This window comes from Bidens hawaiensis, unplaced genomic scaffold (genome assembly GCF_021521415.1).
Source record: "Bidens hawaiensis isolate Kalapana, Puna unplaced genomic scaffold, B.hawaiensis_p1.1 tig00003752_1, whole genome shotgun sequence".
Taxonomy (NCBI): Eukaryota; Viridiplantae; Streptophyta; class Magnoliopsida; order Asterales; family Asteraceae; genus Bidens; species Bidens hawaiensis.
This window is the reverse complement of record NW_027491215.1, coordinates 1,558,531-1,584,545: the sequence shown is the minus strand read 5'-3', so window position 1 is coordinate 1,584,545 and position 26,015 is coordinate 1,558,531. Positions and strand designations below refer to the sequence as shown.

Below are 26,015 nucleotides of genomic sequence, written 5' to 3'. Positions count from 1 at the left end.
ATCATTAAGACATCCATTCAAATAAAAAAACTATCAGACATTCATTCAATCATTCAACATTATTAAACACAGCTCTAGTGTCATACGCAAATCTATTCAAATTGGAGAAACTGGTTACCAAATCAATCATGAACATATTCTTGACGATTCTATGAGGCTAAATTATCGATACGAAGCCACGCAGGGTGGTTAATTAGAACTTGTTATGCCTGGAAAGTGCTACCAATCAAGTGTTTTTGGGTTTAAAAAATAGCAAAAATGATAAGTCCATGTTGTTTAACCAATGAGATTCTGACACGAGAGTCCTCAAAATGGCTATATATGTAAAAACATTTGTCAAAATGACCATTTCATAACTTTCCCTTACTTAAAAAGATTTAATATTGAAACAACTACTGTTACAAGGTCACAAAACAGTAGATTAAAAACTTCAAAACAAGATGAAAAAATGTACACACACACACTGCAAGCTACAACAATTGGGTGCTCATGGATTCGACTCTGTTCTTATTCAGAACATATTTTCTTGGTTTAACTATATGAATAAACAAAAGATGCAATAAACCTCATATTCATGCTCTTCTTCAAGTCAACTCTGAGCAGACAGTTCACCATATATACCTGTACAAATACAAATGGCTGATTTAAACAGAAAAAACTGCACCAACCCAACCCGCTTTGAACTGTTAGACAACCCACCCGCATATACCCGTTTCACCACCTCTAGTCAAAGACTCAAAAAGAGTTGTGTTATCCTATGTGCGTGTGGTTTAGATTTTGTGTGTTACAATTTTCATACAAATATGTTAAAAACTTTTAGAAATGTTAACCTAATATCAAAGATGTTACCTTTTGCAGAGTTCATTAAGGTTCCGATACCCGTTGTAGAATATGAACCACATCAACACAAGAACCAAAGCATCTATCACACGTTAAGTGAAGTCAAAAGATTCATAACAAGGTATAATAATCTGAAGTTTTGAACTTCGTATGCCTTACATTAGAATTTACCAAAACACAAAATAACAAATTTAATAAGTGAAAAGGATACTGAACAAATAACGCTCCCATGCGTCCAACATGTACAGTCCAAATGTGACATTGTATAGGTAGATTTTGCGTTGAACCCAATTCATAGTCATAATATCAAACCTAAAAAAAAAAACAAAGTTAGCATCTGTAACTAAATGTAGGAGAATGTAACAAGTATTTGAATTTGATACTGTCAGGCTTGAAAACACAAGAAACATACATACACATATTCAGATCTAGCCCGTTTATTAAATGAGCTTCAATTTAGGCTCAATTCGAGCGGCTCGCAAGAGGGTCGGTTCGATTCTTACTTTATTGCAAATTCCAAATTCATGAGCTTCTATTTATAATTGCTATATATTGTACTACAACTAAGTCTTGTAATTTAGGGTGTTTTCATCATAATCAATGGAAACCAGGGACGGACCTACTTAGCAAGGTACCACTGACTCACTGAGTTTCGAATTTTAAATAGACGAAAATACTGAGTGAACCCATAATATCACAAACATTTCTCATACTTGAATTACTCTGGCCTTCCCCTTTTTATTGAATATCCGAATCAAATATTTCTCATATTTGAATACTTGTGTTCTGTGAATATGATTTAGTTTTATTAAAACTTGGGCGATTATGAAATAGAAAGTCACTAGTGTTTGGTATGTTTAGGAACCCGACCCGAAAACTATAACGTTGGGTTGGGTTGTGAGACCCATAGGAAAAGAAAAAAATATTAGATGGGCAACTTATTGGAATGATTAATCTGCACAAATAAGTTAATTGATGTAGTTCTAGGGTATTTAATCCAGATCCAAATTCGAAAACATACATAAAACAAATAAATAGGATTGCAGAACTATTGTTGAGCGGATGAGAAACGAACCTGTGATGATGATGATGATGAAGACTGGTTTCAGTGGGAGATTCGGGCAGCAACAGATAAGCCGATCAAACAGACGAGTGAAATGAAATTATTTCATTTCAACCGATGAGGAAGGGTAAAAGACAAATCTTGCTATAATATGTTTGGTTGTCATTACAAGCCCTTTCACTTTCAAGAATTTTGCAATATTGTGGCCGTGTAATCGGATCGAATAATTAGGGGTGTGTACGGTTCACTTATTAGCGTTAACACAACCTAACCGATCGGTTATCGGTTCGGTTCCGTTAATTTCGGTTAATAACCAATATCAAACTTAGGCTAAAATTTTGCTTAAAAATATATGAAATGAATGTTTAGATACATGAAACGAATGCATAGCTACATGAAACGAAGGTTTTAACATATGAAATTGAGATATTAATACATGAAATAGAGATATAAATACATAAAAATGATAGTATTAAACTATTAATGCATATAATACATGAAATAGAAGGAAAAAAGCTTGAAAATATTTAAAAATGAAGAGTTCGGTTCGGTTAATTCGGTTTTCGGTTACATCGGTTCGGTTTCGTCGGTTTTTGGTTCGATTTCGGTTATTGCTCACCCCTACGGATAATGGTTTATTTAGTTTAAATTTTTCGGATTTGACATTTTTACGAGCCTATCCGAAATCCGATCCAGTCCGAATTAATTTTGGATGGATTTGGATCAAATTCAGATAATCCGAAAATAAACCGTATAACAAACAAACATTCAAACAAACTTCTAATTAAATAAAATGCAAAACAAAAAAAATTAAAATAAAAAGTACACAAACAAAAGTCAAAATTCATACAAAAGTCTAATAAAATCCATGATCCATCATCATTCTAAAAATTAAAACAGTACACGAATAAAGCCAAACTTCAAATAATTAAAACACATGTTATTTATTCGGATATCCCAATAATACAAATTATCCAAACTTTTTTGAAGTCCCTATCCAAATAAGAATTCGGATCAGGTTATTCGGGGTTCTAATCGGATTGCGGATTTCCTAAACACCGCAACGTGAAACAGTGTAACCTCTACTGTGGTTTTAACTTTTACAATTTACATAGATACATACATATTTTCTTCTTCCATCTCCAGAAATTGTCAATGGCTGGCGGCAAAATGCATCTCCGGTCACATCTTTCTGTCTTCTTCTTCTTCGCCGCCGTGGTCTTATCTCCACCTCCGGTACACTCTGTTAAACTTTACTCTCTTTACAAACCCTAAATTCTAAATAATTAGTCATCATTAGGTTTCAGCTAAATCGCAACCGTCATCGTCATTCAGCGTTGCTCTCGAAACTCTTCAGAGTTATTCTCACTTATTACTTATCATCAGATGCTATGATTCCGTGATTATTAATTATGCTTATGCAGTTACGAGTTCACGAGCATCGAGTACCTCCGACTCACGCCTCTTACTCCGAAGAAAACAACAAGGCCTTCAGCGTGCTCGGTGAGAGCGTTATCACTATTGAACAAGGATGTGGATATATCGTCCAAGGATTTGAACAGCGGATATCGGAGGTTTCGAAGGTGGAGACGTCATGTGCGGTTGACGGATTGCGGTTGGGGTTGCAGAATGTGGTTAGGGTTTCTTCGAGCACTGATTCGTCGACTTCTTCGGTTGTGTGTGGTGCGTTCAGGGCGATATTTGGGGCGATTGCGCTTGACACCACAAATACTGAGACTATACTATATGGTGAGGGGTATTGATGCCCCTCCACAGCGTCACGTAAGCACCGGGGGCATCGAAGCCTCAACCTATAATGTCCCGCTATGGTTTAACGCCCATTATATATATGACTGAGATCATGTGAGAACAATTTTGAAATTTAAAACTTTGAGATTCATTTTAAATCACAAAAAACCCAAAAATTAAAAAAATCATAAAACAAAAAAAAACGAAAAATAAAAAAAAGTAAAAAAAAAAACAAAATTCTTATTTATCATCTCGGTTTCATAAAAAAAACGTCTCAGTTTTGCTAATTATACATATATGTATAATATGTACATATATGTATATACATGTTTTTTTATTAACACATATGTAAAATTTAAGGTAAATGATAATGTGCATATGTGTATATTACGTAACTAGAGATTAAATGAAATTATACACATGTGTATAATATGATTTTTTTTATGAAACCGCAATGAAATATAAGAATTTTTGTTTTTTTACTTTTTAAATTTTTTTGTTTTATATATTTTTTTAATATTTTTTAGAGGTTTTTCTAGTGATTCAAAATGATTCTCAAAGTTATCAATTTTCAAATCGTTATCTTAGGATCCTTACCCTACACACACACACACATATATATGCATATGTATGTATTTATGTGTGTGAGAGATGGAGAGAGAGAGAGGACACACAATTATTACCAAAAGCGCCCATGGTTCTGACGATCGTTCCTCCACCGCGCCCCCCGCCATTGCCGCCCCGGCAGTGTTCAGCGCCCCCAGGCCGCCCTCCACCGCGCCCATAGAAGAACGTCTAATGTGGATATCACAACGGATTTCAGTAGGGAAGGAGGGAAGATTTGAGTGGAGATTGTTAACGTTTAAGTGAAGGCGACAAGAGGAGAAGGATGGCAACAACGAGGGTTGTGCGTGGAGATCTCGCCACACGCTGACGTGGATGGAGATAGAAGGCAACGGTGTCCACGCACTTGCTGCAAAGCTTTGACATACATGTCGAGGGGCCCGGACATAATATGTATAAAAAAATTCATAAACTAGAGGGGGCAGGCTCAAAATTTCTGTCGGAAACAGGTAAATTTACACTATGTATATAAATTTTTGGCCGAAAAAGAAAAAATTACAAATTTTGTTCTTTTGAATTTGCTAAAACCAAAATTCTTATTTATCATTCCAGTTTTATAAAAAAAACATCTCAGTTTGCTAATTATACATATATGTATAATATGTACATATATGGACATACATGTTTTTTTTATTAACACATATGTACAATTTAAGGTAAATAATAATGTATATATGTGTATTTTATGCAACTAGAGATTAAATGAAATTTTACACATGTGTATATTACGAATTTTTTTTATGACACCGGAATGAAATATAAGAATTTTGGTTTTTTTACTTTTTAAATTTTTTTTTGTTTTATAATATTTTTTAGAGGTTTTTCTAGTGATTCAAAATTGTTCTCAAAGTTCACAATTTTCAAATAGTTCTCTTAAGATCCTTACCCTATATATATATATATATATATAGATGTGTGTGTGCGTGTGCGCGTGTGAGAGAGAGAGAGAGATGGAGAGAGAGGACCCACAATTATTACCAAAAGTGCCTATAGTTCTGACGATCGTTCCTCCACCGCGCCCCCTGCCATTGCCGCCCCCAGCAGTGTTTCGTTCCCCCGGGCCGCGATCAAGTTTATTGACTTTTGGTTTGCTCTAAAAGCTTTTGAAATATTCAGATTATAAATATCCAGATAATAAACCACATAAAGACTCACAGTGTCCAGAAACCGGATGCATCCCATCAATACAAGTTTTGAAGCCAGAAGACCATACACCGTTGAAGTGTTAAGCATAAACTAGATTCATTTTACTTAGAACTTTTGTTTTTGGTGATCAAACAAACATAAGGCTTAAGTATGACAAGCTATTAAATTTTTGCCTTCATTACCGAGACTTTTGGAAGAGACTAACACCTCTTTCAAATTGTTAATTTATGTTTATATCACATATTTTACTCTAATGGTTTGTTTAAGACATACCAATGCAATTAAGCACTCAGTCTTGTAAAATTATTTCTTTCTGGATATGAGACTAGATGATTAATGTACTATCATCTTCTCTTTTCGCTTCAAAACTCATTTTTGATGAGAAAATTTTTTAATGTTTTTTTTATTTTTGAAATATTTGAATGTTTTTTGTTTTTCTCTATACAAACCAAAAAGGATTATTGGATTAAAATAATTTCACCTTTAATGAGTTGGCCAATAATAATCTCACATAAATTATTTCGTCCCACATTTTCCATGTTTTTTGTTTTATGACCCCCCGTTAAAAATAATTAACGGGGTTAACTTTTTGCAGATGTGGCTATATGAGTTGGCATTTAAAAATCCTACATGGCATTTTTTTTCCTTTTTAGGCAAATTATGTGGAATCCCTCACCCATTTAACCCCCAAATGATCGATTGGAGCCCTAATTTCACATCCGGATATCACAAACACCTGTTCTTCGGAACCCGACCTGAATGAAGGGTGTTGTTTCAGCCATCCGGTAAAAGTACCTGAATGTACTTTGTGACAAACTTGTAAAAAAAATAAAAGTATTAGGAGTTAAGATAAAATATGAAAAGTATAGATTGAAAAATAAAAGAGAAAATTGAAAAAAAAAAACCTAATGCATAATGTACAACTCATTATACACTAAAACCTTTCCAGTTGTTATATATATAATTTGTGAATTAAGAGTTTTGATCTCCCATTTGTTTTCATTTCTGAATTTAAAACCCTTAAATAAATGTATTTACTTTTAATTTGTTATATACTTATATACCATAACCTTTTTGTTTTTGTTCAGCTTATTACTTTATGATCATGTGTAGTCATAAAACCTCATCCATGTGCGTTATACGACACGTGGCGTCCAGTCAAAGTTATGGTTTTTTTACAAAAACAGGGTGTAGTCATAACTTTCTACCCCTGGAAGTTATGCTGTAGCGTCCAATCACTTTTACATTTTTTTTTAATTTTTTATTAAAAATAATCAAATAATAATAATATTTTATTAAACTCCCCAATATCTTTATTAACATTCCAACCGATTCTCGGTCTCCATCTCCACGCTTTAAAACCTCACTCTCTACCAAACTCATCAATGGCTATCATGTCAACACCACCCACAAATCTTCAATATTTCTCTTCATCATCCAAAACCCACTTCCTGTTGCAGAGAAGAAAGATTCCAATGAGGGTCCGAAGCTGCCATTGATTCCGATGAGGGTGGAGGAGAAAGATTCCGATGAGGGTGGAGGAGAAAAGATTCATGGAACAACGGTTTTTTTTTTAAATTCCGTGTCATTCTTGCGTTATACACAAAACGCCACGCCAATTTAAACACCCTTAAACGCCCGGAGGGGGGGGGGGGGGCGGCGGTACGCCCCCGGCGTTATGGGCCAAAACGCCAATAATAAGGTTGGACTACGGATGGTCTTACTTTCATTCACATAGTAGCTCGATTTCTAGTCATGATATCTTTTTATGAAAAAGTACTAGTAAAAGAGTATCATAGCTAAAACGTCATCTAAAATACAAGACTAATCGAATGAACCATCTATCACTAATACTACCCGAGTCCAACCCATGCGCTTCCTGTAATTATCTATCATTAAGACATCCATTCAAATAAAAAAACTATCAGACATTCATTCAATCATTCAACATTATTAAACACAGCTCTAGTGTCATACGCAAATCTATTCAAATTGGAGAAACTGGTTACCAAATCAATCATGAACATATTCTTGACGATTCTATGAGGCTAAATTATCGATACGAAGCCACGCAGGGTGGTTAATTAGAACTTGTTATGCCTGGAAAGTGCTACCAATCAAGTGTTTTTGGGTTTAAAAAATAGCAAAAATGATAAGTCCATGTTGTTTAACCAATGAGATTCTGACACGAGAGTCCTCAAAATGGCTATATATGTAAAAACATTTGTCAAAATGACCATTTCATAACTTTCCCTTACTTAAAAAGATTTAATATTGAAACAACTACTGTTACAAGGTCACAAAACAGTAGATTAAAAACTTCAAAACAAGATGAAAAAATGTACACACACACACTGCAAGCTACAACAATTGGGTGCTCATGGATTCGACTCTGTTCTTATTCAGAACATATTTTCTTGGTTTAACTATATGAATAAACAAAAGATGCAATAAACCTCATATTCATGCTCTTCTTCAAGTCAACTCTGAGCAGACAGTTCACCATATATACCTGTACAAATACAAATGGCTGATTTAAACAGAAAAAACTGCACCAACCCAACCCGCTTTGAACTGTTAGACAACCCACCCGCATATACCCGTTTCACCACCTCTAGTCAAAGACTCAAAAAGAGTTGTGTTATCCTATGTGCGTGTGGTTTAGATTTTGTGTGTTACAATTTTCATACAAATATGTTAAAAACTTTTAGAAATGTTAACCTAATATCAAAGATGTTACCTTTTGCAGAGTTCATTAAGGTTCCGATACCCGTTGTAGAATATGAACCACATCAACACAAGAACCAAAGCATCTATCACACGTTAAGTGAAGTCAAAAGATTCATAACAAGGTATAATAATCTGAAGTTTTGAACTTCGTATGCCTTACATTAGAATTTACCAAAACACAAAATAACAAATTTAATAAGTGAAAAGGATACTGAACAAATAACGCTCCCATGCGTCCAACATGTACAGTCCAAATGTGACATTGTATAGGTAGATTTTGCGTTGAACCCAATTCATAGTCATAATATCAAACCTAAAAAAAAAAACAAAGTTAGCATCTGTAACTAAATGTAGGAGAATGTAACAAGTATTTGAATTTGATACTGTCAGGCTTGAAAACACAAGAAACATACATACACATATTCAGATCTAGCCCGTTTATTAAATGAGCTTCAATTTAGGCTCAATTCGAGCGGCTCGCAAGAGGGTCGGTTCGATTCTTACTTTATTGCAAATTCCAAATTCATGAGCTTCTATTTATAATTGCTATATATTGTACTACAACTAAGTCTTGTAATTTAGGGTGTTTTCATCATAATCAATGGAAACCAGGGACGGACCTACTTAGCAAGGTACCACTGACTCACTGAGTTTCGAATTTTAAATAGACGAAAATACTGAGTGAACCCATAATATCACAAACATTTCTCATACTTGAATTACTCTGGCCTTCCCCTTTTTATTGAATATCCGAATCAAATATTTCTCATATTTGAATACTTGTGTTCTGTGAATATGATTTAGTTTTATTAAAACTTGGGCGATTATGAAATAGAAAGTCACTAGTGTTTGGTATGTTTAGGAACCCGACCCGAAAACTATAACGTTGGGTTGGGTTGTGAGACCCATAGGAAAAGAAAAAAATATTAGATGGGCAACTTATTGGAATGATTAATCTGCACAAATAAGTTAATTGATGTAGTTCTAGGGTATTTAATCCAGATCCAAATTCGAAAACATACATAAAACAAATAAATAGGATTGCAGAACTATTGTTGAGCGGATGAGAAACGAACCTGTGATGATGATGATGATGAAGACTGGTTTCAGTGGGAGATTCGGGCAGCAACAGATAAGCCGATCAAACAGACGAGTGAAATGAAATTATTTCATTTCAACCGATGAGGAAGGGTAAAAGACAAATCTTGCTATAATATGTTTGGTTGTCATTACAAGCCCTTTCACTTTCAAGAATTTTGCAATATTGTGGCCGTGTAATCGGATCGAATAATTAGGGGTGTGTACGGTTCACTTATTAGCGTTAACACAACCTAACCGATCGGTTATCGGTTCGGTTCCGTTAATTTCGGTTAATAACCAATATCAAACTTAGGCTAAAATTTTGCTTAAAAATATATGAAATGAATGTTTAGATACATGAAACGAATGCATAGCTACATGAAACGAAGGTTTTAACATATGAAATTGAGATATTAATACATGAAATAGAGATATAAATACATAAAAATGATAGTATTAAACTATTAATGCATATAATACATGAAATAGAAGGAAAAAAGCTTGAAAATATTTAAAAATGAAGAGTTCGGTTCGGTTAATTCGGTTTTCGGTTACATCGGTTCGGTTTCGTCGGTTTTTGGTTCGATTTCGGTTATTGCTCACCCCTACGGATAATGGTTTATTTAGTTTAAATTTTTCGGATTTGACATTTTTACGAGCCTATCCGAAATCCGATCCAGTCCGAATTAATTTTGGATGGATTTGGATCAAATTCAGATAATCCGAAAATAAACCGTATAACAAACAAACATTCAAACAAACTTCTAATTAAATAAAATGCAAAACAAAAAAAATTAAAATAAAAAGTACACAAACAAAAGTCAAAATTCATACAAAAGTCTAATAAAATCCATGATCCATCATCATTCTAAAAATTAAAACAGTACACGAATAAAGCCAAACTTCAAATAATTAAAACACATGTTATTTATTCGGATATCCCAATAATACAAATTATCCAAACTTTTTTGAAGTCCCTATCCAAATAAGAATTCGGATCAGGTTATTCGGGGTTCTAATCGGATTGCGGATTTCCTAAACACCGCAACGTGAAACAGTGTAACCTCTACTGTGGTTTTAACTTTTACAATTTACATAGATACATACATATTTTCTTCTTCCATCTCCAGAAATTGTCAATGGCTGGCGGCAAAATGCATCTCCGGTCACATCTTTCTGTCTTCTTCTTCTTCGCCGCCGTGGTCTTATCTCCACCTCCGGTACACTCTGTTAAACTTTACTCTCTTTACAAACCCTAAATTCTAAATAATTAGTCATCATTAGGTTTCAGCTAAATCGCAACCGTCATCGTCATTCAGCGTTGCTCTCGAAACTCTTCAGAGTTATTCTCACTTATTACTTATCATCAGATGCTATGATTCCGTGATTATTAATTATGCTTATGCAGTTACGAGTTCACGAGCATCGAGTACCTCCGACTCACGCCTCTTACTCCGAAGAAAACAACAAGGCCTTCAGCGTGCTCGGTGAGAGCGTTATCACTATTGAACAAGGATGTGGATATATCGTCCAAGGATTTGAACAGCGGATATCGGAGGTTTCGAAGGTGGAGACGTCATGTGCGGTTGACGGATTGCGGTTGGGGTTGCAGAATGTGGTTAGGGTTTCTTCGAGCACTGATTCGTCGACTTCTTCGGTTGTGTGTGGTGCGTTCAGGGCGATATTTGGGGCGATTGCGCTTGACACCACAAATACTGAGACTATACTATATGGTGAGGGGTATTGATGCCCCTCCACAGCGTCACGTAAGCACCGGGGGCATCGAAGCCTCAACCTATAATGTCCCGCTATGGTTTAACGCCCATTATATATATGACTGAGATCATGTGAGAACAATTTTGAAATTTAAAACTTTGAGATTCATTTTAAATCACAAAAAACCCAAAAATTAAAAAAATCATAAAACAAAAAAAAACGAAAAATAAAAAAAAGTAAAAAAAAAAACAAAATTCTTATTTATCATCTCGGTTTCATAAAAAAAACGTCTCAGTTTTGCTAATTATACATATATGTATAATATGTACATATATGTATATACATGTTTTTTTATTAACACATATGTAAAATTTAAGGTAAATGATAATGTGCATATGTGTATATTACGTAACTAGAGATTAAATGAAATTATACACATGTGTATAATATGATTTTTTTTATGAAACCGCAATGAAATATAAGAATTTTTGTTTTTTTACTTTTTAAATTTTTTTGTTTTATATATTTTTTTAATATTTTTTAGAGGTTTTTCTAGTGATTCAAAATGATTCTCAAAGTTATCAATTTTCAAATCGTTATCTTAGGATCCTTACCCTACACACACACACACATATATATGCATATGTATGTATTTATGTGTGTGAGAGATGGAGAGAGAGAGAGGACACACAATTATTACCAAAAGCGCCCATGGTTCTGACGATCGTTCCTCCACCGCGCCCCCCGCCATTGCCGCCCCGGCAGTGTTCAGCGCCCCCAGGCCGCCCTCCACCGCGCCCATAGAAGAACGTCTAATGTGGATATCACAACGGATTTCAGTAGGGAAGGAGGGAAGATTTGAGTGGAGATTGTTAACGTTTAAGTGAAGGCGACAAGAGGAGAAGGATGGCAACAACGAGGGTTGTGCGTGGAGATCTCGCCACACGCTGACGTGGATGGAGATAGAAGGCAACGGTGTCCACGCACTTGCTGCAAAGCTTTGACATACATGTCGAGGGGCCCGGACATAATATGTATAAAAAAATTCATAAACTAGAGGGGGCAGGCTCAAAATTTCTGTCGGAAACAGGTAAATTTACACTATGTATATAAATTTTTGGCCGAAAAAGAAAAAATTACAAATTTTGTTCTTTTGAATTTGCTAAAACCAAAATTCTTATTTATCATTCCAGTTTTATAAAAAAAACATCTCAGTTTGCTAATTATACATATATGTATAATATGTACATATATGGACATACATGTTTTTTTTATTAACACATATGTACAATTTAAGGTAAATAATAATGTATATATGTGTATTTTATGCAACTAGAGATTAAATGAAATTTTACACATGTGTATATTACGAATTTTTTTTATGACACCGGAATGAAATATAAGAATTTTGGTTTTTTTACTTTTTAAATTTTTTTTTGTTTTATAATATTTTTTAGAGGTTTTTCTAGTGATTCAAAATTGTTCTCAAAGTTCACAATTTTCAAATAGTTCTCTTAAGATCCTTACCCTATATATATATATATATATATAGATGTGTGTGTGCGTGTGCGCGTGTGAGAGAGAGAGAGAGATGGAGAGAGAGGACCCACAATTATTACCAAAAGTGCCTATAGTTCTGACGATCGTTCCTCCACCGCGCCCCCTGCCATTGCCGCCCCCAGCAGTGTTTCGTTCCCCCGGGCCGCGATCAAGTTTATTGACTTTTGGTTTGCTCTAAAAGCTTTTGAAATATTCAGATTATAAATATCCAGATAATAAACCACATAAAGACTCACAGTGTCCAGAAACCGGATGCATCCCATCAATACAAGTTTTGAAGCCAGAAGACCATACACCGTTGAAGTGTTAAGCATAAACTAGATTCATTTTACTTAGAACTTTTGTTTTTGGTGATCAAACAAACATAAGGCTTAAGTATGACAAGCTATTAAATTTTTGCCTTCATTACCGAGACTTTTGGAAGAGACTAACACCTCTTTCAAATTGTTAATTTATGTTTATATCACATATTTTACTCTAATGGTTTGTTTAAGACATACCAATGCAATTAAGCACTCAGTCTTGTAAAATTATTTCTTTCTGGATATGAGACTAGATGATTAATGTACTATCATCTTCTCTTTTCGCTTCAAAACTCATTTTTGATGAGAAAATTTTTTAATGTTTTTTTTATTTTTGAAATATTTGAATGTTTTTTGTTTTTCTCTATACAAACCAAAAAGGATTATTGGATTAAAATAATTTCACCTTTAATGAGTTGGCCAATAATAATCTCACATAAATTATTTCGTCCCACATTTTCCATGTTTTTTGTTTTATGACCCCCCGTTAAAAATAATTAACGGGGTTAACTTTTTGCAGATGTGGCTATATGAGTTGGCATTTAAAAATCCTACATGGCATTTTTTTTCCTTTTTAGGCAAATTATGTGGAATCCCTCACCCATTTAACCCCCAAATGATCGATTGGAGCCCTAATTTCACATCCGGATATCACAAACACCTGTTCTTCGGAACCCGACCTGAATGAAGGGTGTTGTTTCAGCCATCCGGTAAAATCGCCGACACAAACGTTGTCCGTGATGGAAACCGAGGATTTAGGATCAGAAACAGGTGTATCATAATGAGGTGTTGCGGGTGTTTGAGGGTAACAACTCGGGTTTTCGAACTTATACTTTTACCCGACTCGGTTCAATGCTCGGGTTATTTTTATTAAATAAATATAATTGGCGTTTATCGAGCAAAACTGATTATTTTATTAATATAATTAAATCTTTATCGTTTAAACACTTTTAGCCAAAATTCTTGTGTCCATCTTTAAACATCAAGGATTAAATTGTAAGTATCGTTATTTAACCCGTTTTTGAATTTGGATCTAAACCAAAACCGAACCCAAAACGTTTAATACAAACCCAAGTTTGTTCTTGAGCCCAAATCCATCAACCAAAGTCTAATTAAGCGTTCCTAAGCCTTAATTCGCATCCAGCCGACCCTAATTCCTCGTTTAATTTCGTCTAGAAGGATCCAGATCATGGGCCGCAACTTATTGCTCACGATATGAACCCTAATCTCGTTTTCTATATAAACGATCTCATAAACGCAATTAAATTCACACATACAATCTCAAAGTCGTCGCCTATCATAACCCTATACTTAATTATATTAGTTTGGCCGTTTACCTGTCCGTTCTTAAGCTTTTTTGGTCGGCTCTGTTCGGTTCTCGTTCACCATCTCCAGATCATCGTTTAAGGTAATTGTTTATATCTTTAGGATCGGTTTTTCATGTAGATCAAAAGCCCTAAGGTTAATTTTGATTTGCATTAACGGATTGATCAATTTGATTGTTAGGGTTTCATAATCAAATCTGATTGGATCTGTTACTGTTTTAATAAAGATTTCTAAATCTATTTGCATTAAGCTGGATAGCTCAGCTGGTTAACTATATGACTTATAGGGGGCAGGTCGCGGGTTCGAGACCGTGCCACCCCGATTTTCAGTTTATTTTGTTAATTATTTTTTTAAAAATCTCTATTAAGTATATAATTAATATTAATAATCAAATAAAACTATTTTATTGAAAACCGACTTTATGATACTTGTTTAACTCACGTTTTCATTCGTGTGTGTGTATATATATATATAATCTCAAGTAAACTATATAAATAAATATGTTTATAAAACTAAAGAAAAAATTTAATATTTTCAAGTTATGTTTTTTAATCAAACTAATTGTTTTAAATAATAAATCTTTATATATAATATTATATTATTATAATATTAATTTAATAATGGTTATCGAGTTTTCATAATCGATCTTGTACATTTACTTAGCGTATCCGTACTTCCCTTTTCCTTTATAAGCTTTATCGTCAACGTGTGATTTCCCTCATTCTTAATATTCTCATTCACTTTTGTTCGTCTATCGAGGTGAGTACCACATTCCCCTATTTTACTTGTTTTCAATGTTTTGGGGACATATGCGTAAATATATTTCTCATTATATACTTATATTTAAAACTGCAACTTTGTCTTATGTGTTAACAACTTATACCTTACTTGTTTATGTGCTTATTTGCTTTGTATGCTTTCGCATTCGGAGAGGTCCAACATAATCTCAGTCTAGTATGATCATACGCCAGTCGATATAGCTTTGTGCTTCTCGACATCTCAGTTATACTTGCTCATTTGGTTATTTTGTTATTCTCATATGACTTGTTGCAAATACATATTTTTATTTATACTTTGAACTGGTGTGTTGCTCACTCAACCTTGTGTTGACAAAACCATTCCATTTTCAACGCATATGCAGGTATTCGTTGATGTGAAGTACAAGATCACTTAAGGATTTTATACTAGAAGAAAATTAACGAGAAAATATTATTTATGACCTTTGATTGTTGATGTACTTTCGTTTTGTTTGGATATTGTATGAATATTTGTATTTATTTGAATTTATTTAATAGATATCGAAACTTTGAATATTGCATATAGTAACCTTTGAAAAGCTGTGAGCAATCAGTTCGCCCTGGCAATTCCGCCGTAGGTTGGGGTGTGACATTTTAAATGCCAACTCATCAAGCCACATCAGCCAAAAACTAACCCCGTTAATTATTTTTAACGAGGGATCATAAAACAAAAAACATGGAACAGGTGGGACTGCCAGAGGGAAATAATTCAGGTGATATTATTATTGGCCAACTCATTAAATGTGGGATTATTTTAATCCAATAATCCAACCAAAAATCACAATATTTTTGTATTTTTCCCGTTTTCTCCCCCAAAAACCAAAATATTAAAATAACCCAAAATAAAATAAAAATTGTACAAACTGAAAATTAATTATCCGAGCTTAAGGATATCAGCAAGAGTTTTCAATCCATTTAAACCAAGCAAAAAGTTAAAGCGAGTTTTGTGAAAAGATTTGGTAAACATATCAGCTTTCTGAAAATCCGTGTGCACTTTCTATAGATTGATTAATTTCTTTTCAAAGCAATCACGGATAAATTGATATCGAATATCGTTATGCTTCATCTTAGAGTGGTGCACGGGGTTTTTCGTAATACAAATAGCAGCTGGGTTATCAATATATATGGAGTAGTAAGAAACTTCAAACCGTAATCCCGCAGGTGTTGTTAGATCCAAAGAACCTGTGAACAGCAACTCAAGGCTGCCACAAACTCTGCTTCTGCGGTTGAAGTGGAGACCGTAGTCTACTTCTTACACTACCAGGAAACAAGCCGACTTCCTAGAAATTGACAACCCGCCCTAGTTGACTTGAAGTTGATCTTGCATCCCCCATTTTCCAAATCAGAAAACGCAGTGAAATCAAAGCTGTTATCCTTGCAATACCATAACCCGGTGTCAGGATTACCCCTGAGATAGTGAAGTATACGTTTAACCGCCGCCAGATGAGTCACTCGAGGACTCTATTGGTACCAAATAGACGGGGTAGCTGATTCCTGAACATTCTTGGAAGCCTTGGGGACATGTGAGACGCCGCGCAGCATGGGCATGGAAGCCTGACCTGTTCGCGTAGCGCGGCTAGGTCTTGGGTGCTCGTTTCTTCGTTTTCTGACTCGTTTATCTTCAAACGCACATACCGGCTTCATCCGAATCCCGTTTGAGCCGATTCTTTCTTCATTAAACTCGTTTTTTCGCTCTGTTCAACATGGGACCTATCATATACACAAACATTTAATTTCACGCAAGAACAAGTTATATTCGTTAACGGTTTACGCACAAAACAACACAAAAACGGGATAAAACGTTATGTGTTTTGCAACACATCAACAATTTTTTAAAAACCGGTGTTTTGCTTGTATCAGATTGGGCTAAAAAATGGAACAAACGGTTGAACCGGGTTATTTCGGTCGAAAACGGGTAAAATAAAAATTTTCGGCCGAAAAAGAATAATTTTACACCACCGAGCGAAAAACGGAGGGGGCAAGGGCCACCCTTAGCCCCAAATAAGCTACGCCATTATTGCCATGAGCGGCGGAAAAGGATGAACATGAGAAGCGACAACGTTCGGGACTCATGCTCTTACCCACGAACCCCTGGGGTTTGCTATATTGGTACGTGTCGGCGGTTGAACAGGTGATACCGGATTTTATTAAAGCAACCGATATTTAAAGCCCAAAAGTTTTGGGTGGTTTGCTAGAAAATCGTACTGCTGTTTTTTTTTTCAATACTGGTTTAAACCGGCAAAACGGTTTTAAATCCAAGAGATTTTTTGTATTTTTTTGTGGCTCATATTTTTTTAAAATGACTTTTAACATAGTGGGATAAAATTGAAATGAATAAACACCGTAAATGATGATCGTCAATCAACCAATTTTGTATCATGTAAATCCAATGTTGGTTTATTTACATATTTGTAATTGACTAATTTCGTATACAAAATACAAACTTTCTATCTAACTCATCCATTGTTCTTGTGTGATATTTGGTTCAAGTGTGATGTGTACTTTCAGGTTATTTTTAAAGTTGAATTGTATTTATATGGAATTACAAGGTAAATTATTTAACCCGATTGAACCTCCCGATATATTCCGATTCAACCGTCATGCAACTTTTAAACTAAATCTAGTACCAAAAAAATACTGATTTTTTAAACATTGATTCTAACTTCCTAAAACGTCTCAAAGTTTCAATCCATACAAAATTACATTTAGGTCTTTAAACTAGTGTTTTGACTAATATATGTAAATTGATGTTGATAAAAAAAGAGAAGAAAATAAGAAATGATGAAGTCACTATTGAAATTTGAGAAATAATGAATGGCGCTATTGTAAATTTATCAAACTAACTATTCAATGTAGCCAACAGAATATGTATTCTTACTGCCTGTATTATTATATATAGTAAAACTGTAAGGGTTTGGTTGTAATGAAGTAATTGAATGGACGATGGAATAGAATGAACGTGGTAATGGAATGGACAAGTGAATGAAATAGGTTATTACTATTCCAATGAAATGTTAGGTTACCAGATGAGAATGAAATAATTACTTTGCGTAGTTTGGTATGTAGGAAAAAAGAAAAAAAAATTAAAATGGTAGTGAGCTGCGGCGGTCGTGGCATTGGTGGGCGGTGGTGGTGGTGGGGTGGGTTGTGAGCGATGTGAGATAATGGTGGTTGATGGTGGTGGTGGTAGCGGTGGTTGGATTGGGCGGCAGGTGGTGGTGAGGGGCGGGGGTAACAGTTGATGGTGGCAGCGGGCGGGTGGCGGTGGTGGGCAGTTGGTACTAATGGCGGTGGGTGGTGGTGGCGGTAACGGTGGCGGTGGCAGTGAACGGCTGTGGTGGTGGTTGGTGGCAGTGGCGGTGGTGGGTGGTTAATGTTGATGGTGGTGGTAGGACGATGGTGGAGGTGATGTAGGGTGAAAGAGAGAAGGAATGAAAAAAAACATGGAGTATGGATGGAATGAAATTGAGGTGTTTTAGATGAAATGGAATGAACTAGGTAATGGGTAATTCCATTTGTTTGATTAACCAAATACACTTTTCTCCATTTTCTCAAAATGGATAATTCCATTCGCCCTCCATTCCTTCATAACGCTACCTAAAAGTGAAGTTTGACGTCATAGAGTGAATTTAGGGACTTCAATTAAAATTTGGTTTGTATTAGATATTCGTGGAGTGCAATCAAATAGTGCAGCTGTAGCCGGGTGGTCTTACAGTTGTTGCTGTTAAATGAATACCTGCTGCGTGCGCGAGTTTGAACCCGATATATGTGACATGATTTTATTTTTTAAGTTTTTTTATATCTGCTCAATGGTGGCTGGCCCTGTGTTTTGTAAACCGTATCTTTTGTATGACGCGTGTATAACACCCGACAGTTACTTTTTCAGTATTTTGTAAACCGTTTCTTTTGTATGACACATGTATACCACCCGACAGTTACTTTTTCAGTTTTTTGTATCGTATAGAGTATATATATTGTTTCCATTATGAATTACATATGTTGTTGTTGTAACTATCTGAGTTTACTTGAATTGTGGTGCTTTTTTTTATGTTAAGTTCAAACCAGTTAGAATTTTACCAAGAAATGTTCTTCGTAATTGAGGGTTTGAGTTTTGGTAACTATTAATTGATAATTAGTATTTTGAATTGATAGAAATTGCAATCTAAACAAGTGTTAATTTGAAAAGAAAAGAAACAAGCAACCAGGTTAAAATTGATAGCTTGGGTTTTATGAAGATAGTTAAGCATGCAACCACATAGCTCTTGAGCTTTTACGGTTAAAACCGATATGAAAGAAATTAGGAAGCAACTAGCTATCCTAGCAGGAGAATTGGTTTGAAGTAATGCAAGTTATTAACTTTATTGAAGTCTCCGTTATAATACCAAGATTTCGGTTTATGTGGTCGGGCTTTCTCGGTCGAGTAGGTAATCAAGATTTTTTCTTGATTAATAAAAGGAAGTAAGCACGTAAGAAAGTAATCAAAAGCGATCTTAAAAAAGGTAATCAAGAACGTTTCTGGAAGAAAGAAATAAAAAGTTTGTGGTGTTTGGTTATTTATTGGAGGTTGGTTTCGCGATCGAGAATCGTTGGGTCAAACTTTAGTTACGGAGTTAGGTATAGAGTCGGTTGTTTGGATGCTTGCTTTTTATATTATTGCTTTTTATGCATTTTGTACATGAATTAATATTTGTTAGATTATAAATCAGAAGGTTTCCTTAGTGTTAGTTTTGACTTTTTTTTGAAGGTTCTGATTTCAATTAGCACATTTGTTGCAAGGTGCTTTCTTCGCCTCTCTATTGCAAGTGCACTTCTTAGATTTAAATACTAACGATGTGTATTTCTGGTTCTTTATGCGTGTGTTGATTATGGCTGCTAATTATGATGTATTATAGAATTAATGTGGAAGGTTTTTATGTCATGCGAATTTGCTATTAGAGTTTGATAAAAGACTTATGTTTATCGAAAGCTTTAATGTTGTATGTGCGCTCTAGCTATGATGATTTGTAGTTGTTGTATAGATTTTACGTGACTAATATATTAGTTGTTTATGGTTATTAATGAGTCTCATTCTTCATGAAAAAGGACTTGAGCTGAGTCATATTCTAATTCGCGTTTATTAAACATTTCGGCTTCAGAAGTTCATGATCAGGCGGTTGGCATGACAGTGTTGTTATGGGTTTGTGTACAACTAGATTCTCTACATCTTTGTTGCTGCATACTCTCAGCTGCCATAGTTCCTAAGTTTATCCCGCCTGGCGCAATGCGCAAGGTAAATTACTAGTTTGGATTAGAAAAACAATATATGTCGGGGAAATATTTTTAATACACAAGTAAATATATTTGAGCGTTAGGAAATTGAAAGAAAGAGTTTTTGGAAAAAAAATTTTCATACATACAAGGAATGTAAAATTTTAAGGAGTTTATAACCGGGAACGGGAAACTCATATGTGACGTGATTGTAAGCGAAGTGTGACGTTTAAATTGTGCATATGACACTTCACGCACCTTTTCATCGAAAGCAGCTTCAAGGTTGGTTTAGAACAAACATGTGAAGTTGACACGATAGTTTTTGAATAAGACCTCAAATCGATATGATAGTTCAGAGAAGGATGGTGGGTTAAAAATATGATTAGTCATAACCTTTAATTTGACAAGTTTATAGGGCGTATCAGCTCCCACTCCTTCAACTTTGCACTAGAAACCGAATTGAATATGGACTTTCAGATATCTCTCCCTCGTGTGTAGTAGAAGTACATGCACTTTTTTTAAATTTTTATATACTGAATTCCTTGCAAAACTCACTAGTTTGTCCTTATTATCACCTCTACTTACATTGTTGATCAACCATCAACAAATGTTGTTGCATACTTGCATTGTATGTTAAAATACACAATTCAATCCATGCTTATATTTGAATTGTTGTGTGATATGTTCTAGTTAAATGTTTTGTTAGGCCATGCATAGTGGGTGATAAAAGCAGGTTTTTTGGCCAACAACGTCGCCCCTCCTAGGCGATTTTTGAGCGATAAGTGTGTGTTTGTGTGGGGTGTGGGGTGGGGGGGGCATACCTTTGTTGCCGGTTGTGTGGGTTGAAAATAGTAATAAAAAATTAAAAAGGGCGACAAATGGCGACGACACCACTACACCTCTAAAATGAAAATAGTCTCTCTGTTAACGTGGCGCCACGTGTCGGAAATCTCCCCAGAAAATCTCCCCATTTTGTAGTCATCCACTACCCATAGTCTTAACATTTTCTAATCTCTAGTATTCGATAATTGGCTGTTGGACCATAATGTTGTTGGTTGGCTAATTCTGATTATTGGGGCATTGGGCCACAATGCAAGTGGCTAGCTGCTGATGGGCTCAACAATGATCACATATATGATTGGTTGAAATCAAAAGAGTAGACCATTTTTTGGTATCTTGATCATCTTCTCCATCTTAGGATTCGAGAGACTTTAGGGGATTCAACGCATGTTGGTAATTTCCATTTTATTAGGCCTGTTACGTGTTGATGACCGGGTTAGATCTATTGGGCTTATTGATGCAGCGTACAATGAGAATCCGAAGGCTAAACACGTTGATTCTTGGAATACCCGTGAAAATCCTTCCCAAACCTCCAAATTCGACCAAAAAGTCAAGAACTTGAAAAGTCAAAAGTTTTTTTTATTAATTCTGATCAATCATCAGTCACATTACATTCATAACATATTAATAGAGTAGCCAAAATAGGTTTGGGCCGAAATAAACAACTAAAGGCCCAACAACGGTCCAAAACAAAACACAAAAAGTAGACGAAAAACATAAAAGTGGCCCAAAAGTGTATCTAGAGGCCTTATTTTGGAAAAATAAACGGGATAACCTGCCTATGGCGGTTACCACAACGTGGCCCACGTTCCAACGGTCGTTTTGACTGGTAGAACGCCAGAAACGGAGGCCCGTAGCCCAAGTTAAGCCCATTTTCGTGAAGTCCCTTTTGAAGCACGATCTTGGGCCTCCAGAAACATAATGGCCCGGTCTTCTATACTTGGGCCCACATCGGAAGACGAACCGACAGATCATTATTACTCGGAAGACGAACCGACAGAGGGTGTTGATTTCCATGAAAACAAGTGTTTTGGGGAGGAGGCGTATCATTCTATTGCAGATTTTATCTATGAATCACCGCCCATGTTTGATAAATACTATGACGAGGAAGAATACACGGTGGCAAACGATGAAGGTTTGAATGGAGAATCACTTAACCAGGAGATTCTGGACTACGCGCGAATCTCAGTGGTTAATATTGGCAGCGGATTCTTGATGGGTATCACAACCGTCAATGGCGGTTTTGTTGTGGATACGGGTGGCGAGGAGTTGGTTGGAGGTGTTGTCAACTTGGTTTTGGAAGTTCCAATCACTATGCCGACAATCATGGAAGAAAAAAATGCGGAGGTGAATTATTTTATCAAATCTCCTGTTCAAATTAAAAAGAAGAATATTGACATTACCATGTTTGTGAATGTGTCGGTGGATTTTTCAAATCAACCTACACTTTTGGTTAATAACACACTAAGTGATAATGGTGGACCCCCACAAGGATTGACAAAAGGTCATGCATGGGATGCAATGTTGAATAGGGGCTTATTTTCAAACTTGTTTAATGGTTATAAAGATCAAGAAATAGTTCCACCCAATGCTCCTTTCGACCCAGGTGGTGCATGTTCGGAACAGGATGAGACAACCCGTGAAGTTAAGTTATTTAGACAGGCCGTGATGATAAATATAAATGGGAATCGGGTTGATGTTCCGTTTGACCCGGGTGGCTTGCTTTCGAAGGCAAAACTCGAGGACAAGTTTTTCAAAGAAGGGGAGTATGATGCAGGAGCATCCGGTCCATTAAGTCGGCCCAGCCCGGCCCTGCCCAAATGTTTATTTTTATTTATAAATAAAGTTGTTAGGTCTTTAGTTTCATGAGTTTTTAATTGATTTTTATATTAAAGAACTTTGTTTCTTTGAACCATTGGTTCGATTATGGTCTTTGATTAATCATAAGTGTCATGAGCCATTTGAATGCTTCCGCTTCTGCATCACTTATGGAATTCATTAATGATGTAATGAGTTTATGGGGTTACAATTGGGCTTTAATATCTGATAATTACTTGTTGGCCAAGTTAGGGTCACCTTATAAAGACATAGCCATGTTAGGGATATTGCATAAGTGAGAGGGATTATTGTATTCAAGTTGTATGCTTGTTTTATGTTTATAATAATACGTGAGTTTACCCTAAATATTATGTGCTCATTTGTGTTTCCGTTATCAATTCGTTATTGAATTGGTACCAAGAGCTAATTCCGAAAAAATATATAAACCCCACCGTCGATCAAAGTGGTGATCAAGATAAAAAGTCAAAAGGAACTGAAGGCTTTTATTTTGCCATTAAAGCCACCGTCGATCAAATCAAAGGTACTGTTGCATTGATTTGAAAAACTCCACGTCATATTGGCAAATTGGATTGTGATTGTTCTGTTAAAGAAAAAAAAAAGAATCAAAAGATACTAATTATTTTTCGCACAAACGAGGAAGGAAGAAAAAAAACAAAGTGGTTTACTTCTTTTCACAAAGTTTGATTGATTTGTTTTGCGTGGTCGAAATTTTATGAAGAACGATGGGTGAGAATGAAACAGTGAAGACGAGCGGTGTAAGCGGGAGCGGGAACCCGAATGCGTTCCAAAATCCCATGCTTACCTCTACCAATTACACTATATGGTCTATTCGAATGAAGGTACCCTTTTAATGCTGCATAAGGTTTGGGATACAATTGATCCGGATGCAACCTATAATGATAAAAACAACATCGCAATTGCGTTGATTTATCAGTCAATCCAGGAAGCGACAATCATGCAAGTGGGTAATCTTGAGTCGGCCAAGGAGATTTGGAACGCGATTAGTAATCTGGGGGTTGATTAGGTTAAGGGGGCAAGATTGCAAACTCTCGTGAATGAGTTTGATGGTATGAGGATGAAAGAGGCGGAGACCATTGATGAGTTTGTAGCGAAACTCAATTGTACGGCGTCGAAGGCGACGATTTTAGGAGAGATGATCGAGGAAACTAAGATGGTTAAGAAGTTCCTTTCAAGTCTACCCCGAAGTAAGTTTATTCAAATTGTTGCATCTCTTGAACAAACTTTGGACTCAAAACTTTTGGGTTTGAAGACGTGGTGGGACGTTTAAAAACATACGAGGAGCGGATTCGAGAATAAGACATGCATTCCGAAACCTAAGGTAAGCTTATGTTTCAAAGGTCTAAATCCTCAAGTAGTCGGTACAATGATCGTGAGTCCACTCGTGGAGGTCGTGGACGTGGAGGAGGGCGAGGACATGGTGGTCGCGGGTACAGTGATAGTAGCCATAACATTGATGAAGATGATGGAAGAAGCACAACTGGTCACGTGTTCTACTATGGAGGAGCCCCGATTTCATGGTGCTCACAAAAGCAATGCACCGTAGTGCTTTCATCATGCGAGACAGAATACATGACGACGAGCTCAGCTGCGGGACAAGCTATATGGTTAGGTGAATTGTTGGCGGAATTGACCGCAAGGAAATTTCAAGAAATGGCGTTAAAGATTGATAATACATCGGCGATTGCCTTGGTTAAAAATCCCGTTTTTATTAGTCGGAGCAAGCACATAAAGTCCCGATTTCACTATATACGAGAATGTGTGGAGCGGAAGGAGTTAGTGGTTGAGCATATTAATGGCAAGGAACAAGGAGCTGGCATTCTTATGAAAGCACTTGCAAGAATCAAGTTTAACGAGATGAGAAGATTGCTCGATGTTGAAGATCTCCTAGTTTCGAGTCGGAAAATTTCCATCTTATTAAGCATGTCTCGTGTTGGTGACCGGGTTGGACCTATTGGGACTATGAAATTCATTAATGATGTAATGAGTTTATGGGGTTACAATTGAGCTTTTATATTTGGTAATTACTTGTTGGCCAAGTTAGGGTCACCCTATAAATACATAGCCATGTTAGGGTTATTGTATAAGTGAGATGATTATTGTATTCAAGTTTTGTGCTAGTTTCTTGATTATAGTAATACATGAGTTTACCCTAAATATTGTGTGCTCGTTTGTGTTTCCGTTATCAAATCGTTCTTGAACGCACTCATAATCATCTTCTATATGTTTTTTTTTTCCTTCTTTTTTTTTTAGATTTTATTCTTGTAAATTTTGAATCATTCAGTTTGTTTTCTTCATCCAATTTATCAAATTCTTATCAAATTCGTGAATGTAGTCTAGAGTTATTTCAGATTTGTAAAATTCATTATATCAAAACATAATAATAAGATCTAAACAACTTCAAATTAAATTGGATAATGTAATTCGTCAAAAGCCGAAACATGCAAGTCAGAAAGGCCAAAGGAAATAACAATATATTGACAACATAACATTTTGAAGCGTCATGTCACCACTCACTAAAACAAGACCCCCCGAGTTCGATAACAATTCATGTGAATCTCTGTATCGTAGTTCGTAACAAATCATCACTTCAGGAATGATCACATAAATACATAAGATGCATGAAGTATAAACTTTTACACATTAAATGTCTAAAAGCGTGTCATACAAGTATATACGTTCTCTTAAAAATACCACATATCATATTCATTCTAAACAAGTCTTACAACCTGAATTAAGGCAATCCGGATTAATATGAGAAAAGGAAAACATGTTTCTTATTTTAAAACATTGTGCCTTAGAATTTGATTGAAGGCAAGTGGAGGAACTGTTGGTTGGTGCCTACCATAAATCATGAGATGGGATTAAAAGAAGAGAAAGGAACCTTTGAATTTGATATAGTGGTGTTATTTAAATTTTTGATTGATGTTGATTGTTATCGAATATAAATTTAATTAATACATTATCTTCACATATATTTAAATGTTAGATTGTGCTTCACTTAACTTATTTTTATATTATATTGATAAGTGGGGTAATCAAATTGATTATAAGAAAGATACGGGTGCCTAAAGCACTCTCTAAACACAGAGAAAAAGTGTGCCCATCTAATGCATTAAAAGTTTGTGTAGAGATCGA

The 26,015-nt window shown here is 35.5% G+C and overlaps 2 protein-coding genes and 2 pseudogenes across 4 annotated transcripts; 2 read left to right on the top strand and 2 right to left on the bottom strand.

The window, feature by feature from the left end:
* Window positions 1–300: 300 nt before the first annotated feature.
* On the bottom strand, window positions 301–2,003 carry LOC143624279 (uncharacterized). 2 transcript variants are annotated; one of them, XR_013152079.1, is made up of 5 exons: window positions 1,916–2,003; window positions 1,052–1,152; window positions 850–922; window positions 347–621; window positions 301–315 (listed from the first exon to the last, which is right to left on the bottom strand). XR_013152079.1 is itself a non-coding variant. In XM_077094989.1 (3 exons), exons 2-3 carry the CDS (start codon window positions 1,140–1,142, stop codon window positions 846–848), a joined length of 168 nt encoding a protein of 55 aa, XP_076951104.1. In that variant the 5' UTR covers window positions 1,143–1,152; window positions 1,916–2,003. The 2 variants fall into 2 exon arrangements, 1 of the variants encoding a protein (XP_076951104.1); XM_077094989.1 differs by lacking the exons at window positions 301–315; window positions 347–621 and having other exon boundaries at window positions 846–922.
* A 1,318-nt stretch (window positions 2,004–3,321) lies between these two features.
* LOC143624265 (protein NUCLEAR FUSION DEFECTIVE 2 pseudogene) lies at window positions 3,322–3,666 on the top strand (annotated as a pseudogene).
* A 3,947-nt stretch (window positions 3,667–7,613) lies between these two features.
* LOC143624278 (uncharacterized) lies at window positions 7,614–9,316 on the bottom strand. 2 transcript variants are annotated; one of them, XR_013152078.1, is made up of 5 exons: window positions 9,229–9,316; window positions 8,365–8,465; window positions 8,163–8,235; window positions 7,660–7,934; window positions 7,614–7,628 (listed from the first exon to the last, which is right to left on the bottom strand). XR_013152078.1 is itself a non-coding variant. In XM_077094988.1 (3 exons), exons 2-3 carry the CDS (start codon window positions 8,453–8,455, stop codon window positions 8,159–8,161), a joined length of 168 nt encoding a protein of 55 aa, XP_076951103.1. In that variant the 5' UTR covers window positions 8,456–8,465; window positions 9,229–9,316. The 2 variants fall into 2 exon arrangements, 1 of the variants encoding a protein (XP_076951103.1); XM_077094988.1 differs by lacking the exons at window positions 7,614–7,628; window positions 7,660–7,934 and having other exon boundaries at window positions 8,159–8,235.
* Window positions 9,317–10,634: 1,318 nt separating this feature from the next.
* Window positions 10,635–10,979, top strand: LOC143624264 (protein NUCLEAR FUSION DEFECTIVE 2 pseudogene; annotated as a pseudogene).
* Window positions 10,980–26,015: the final 15,036 nt, after the last annotated feature.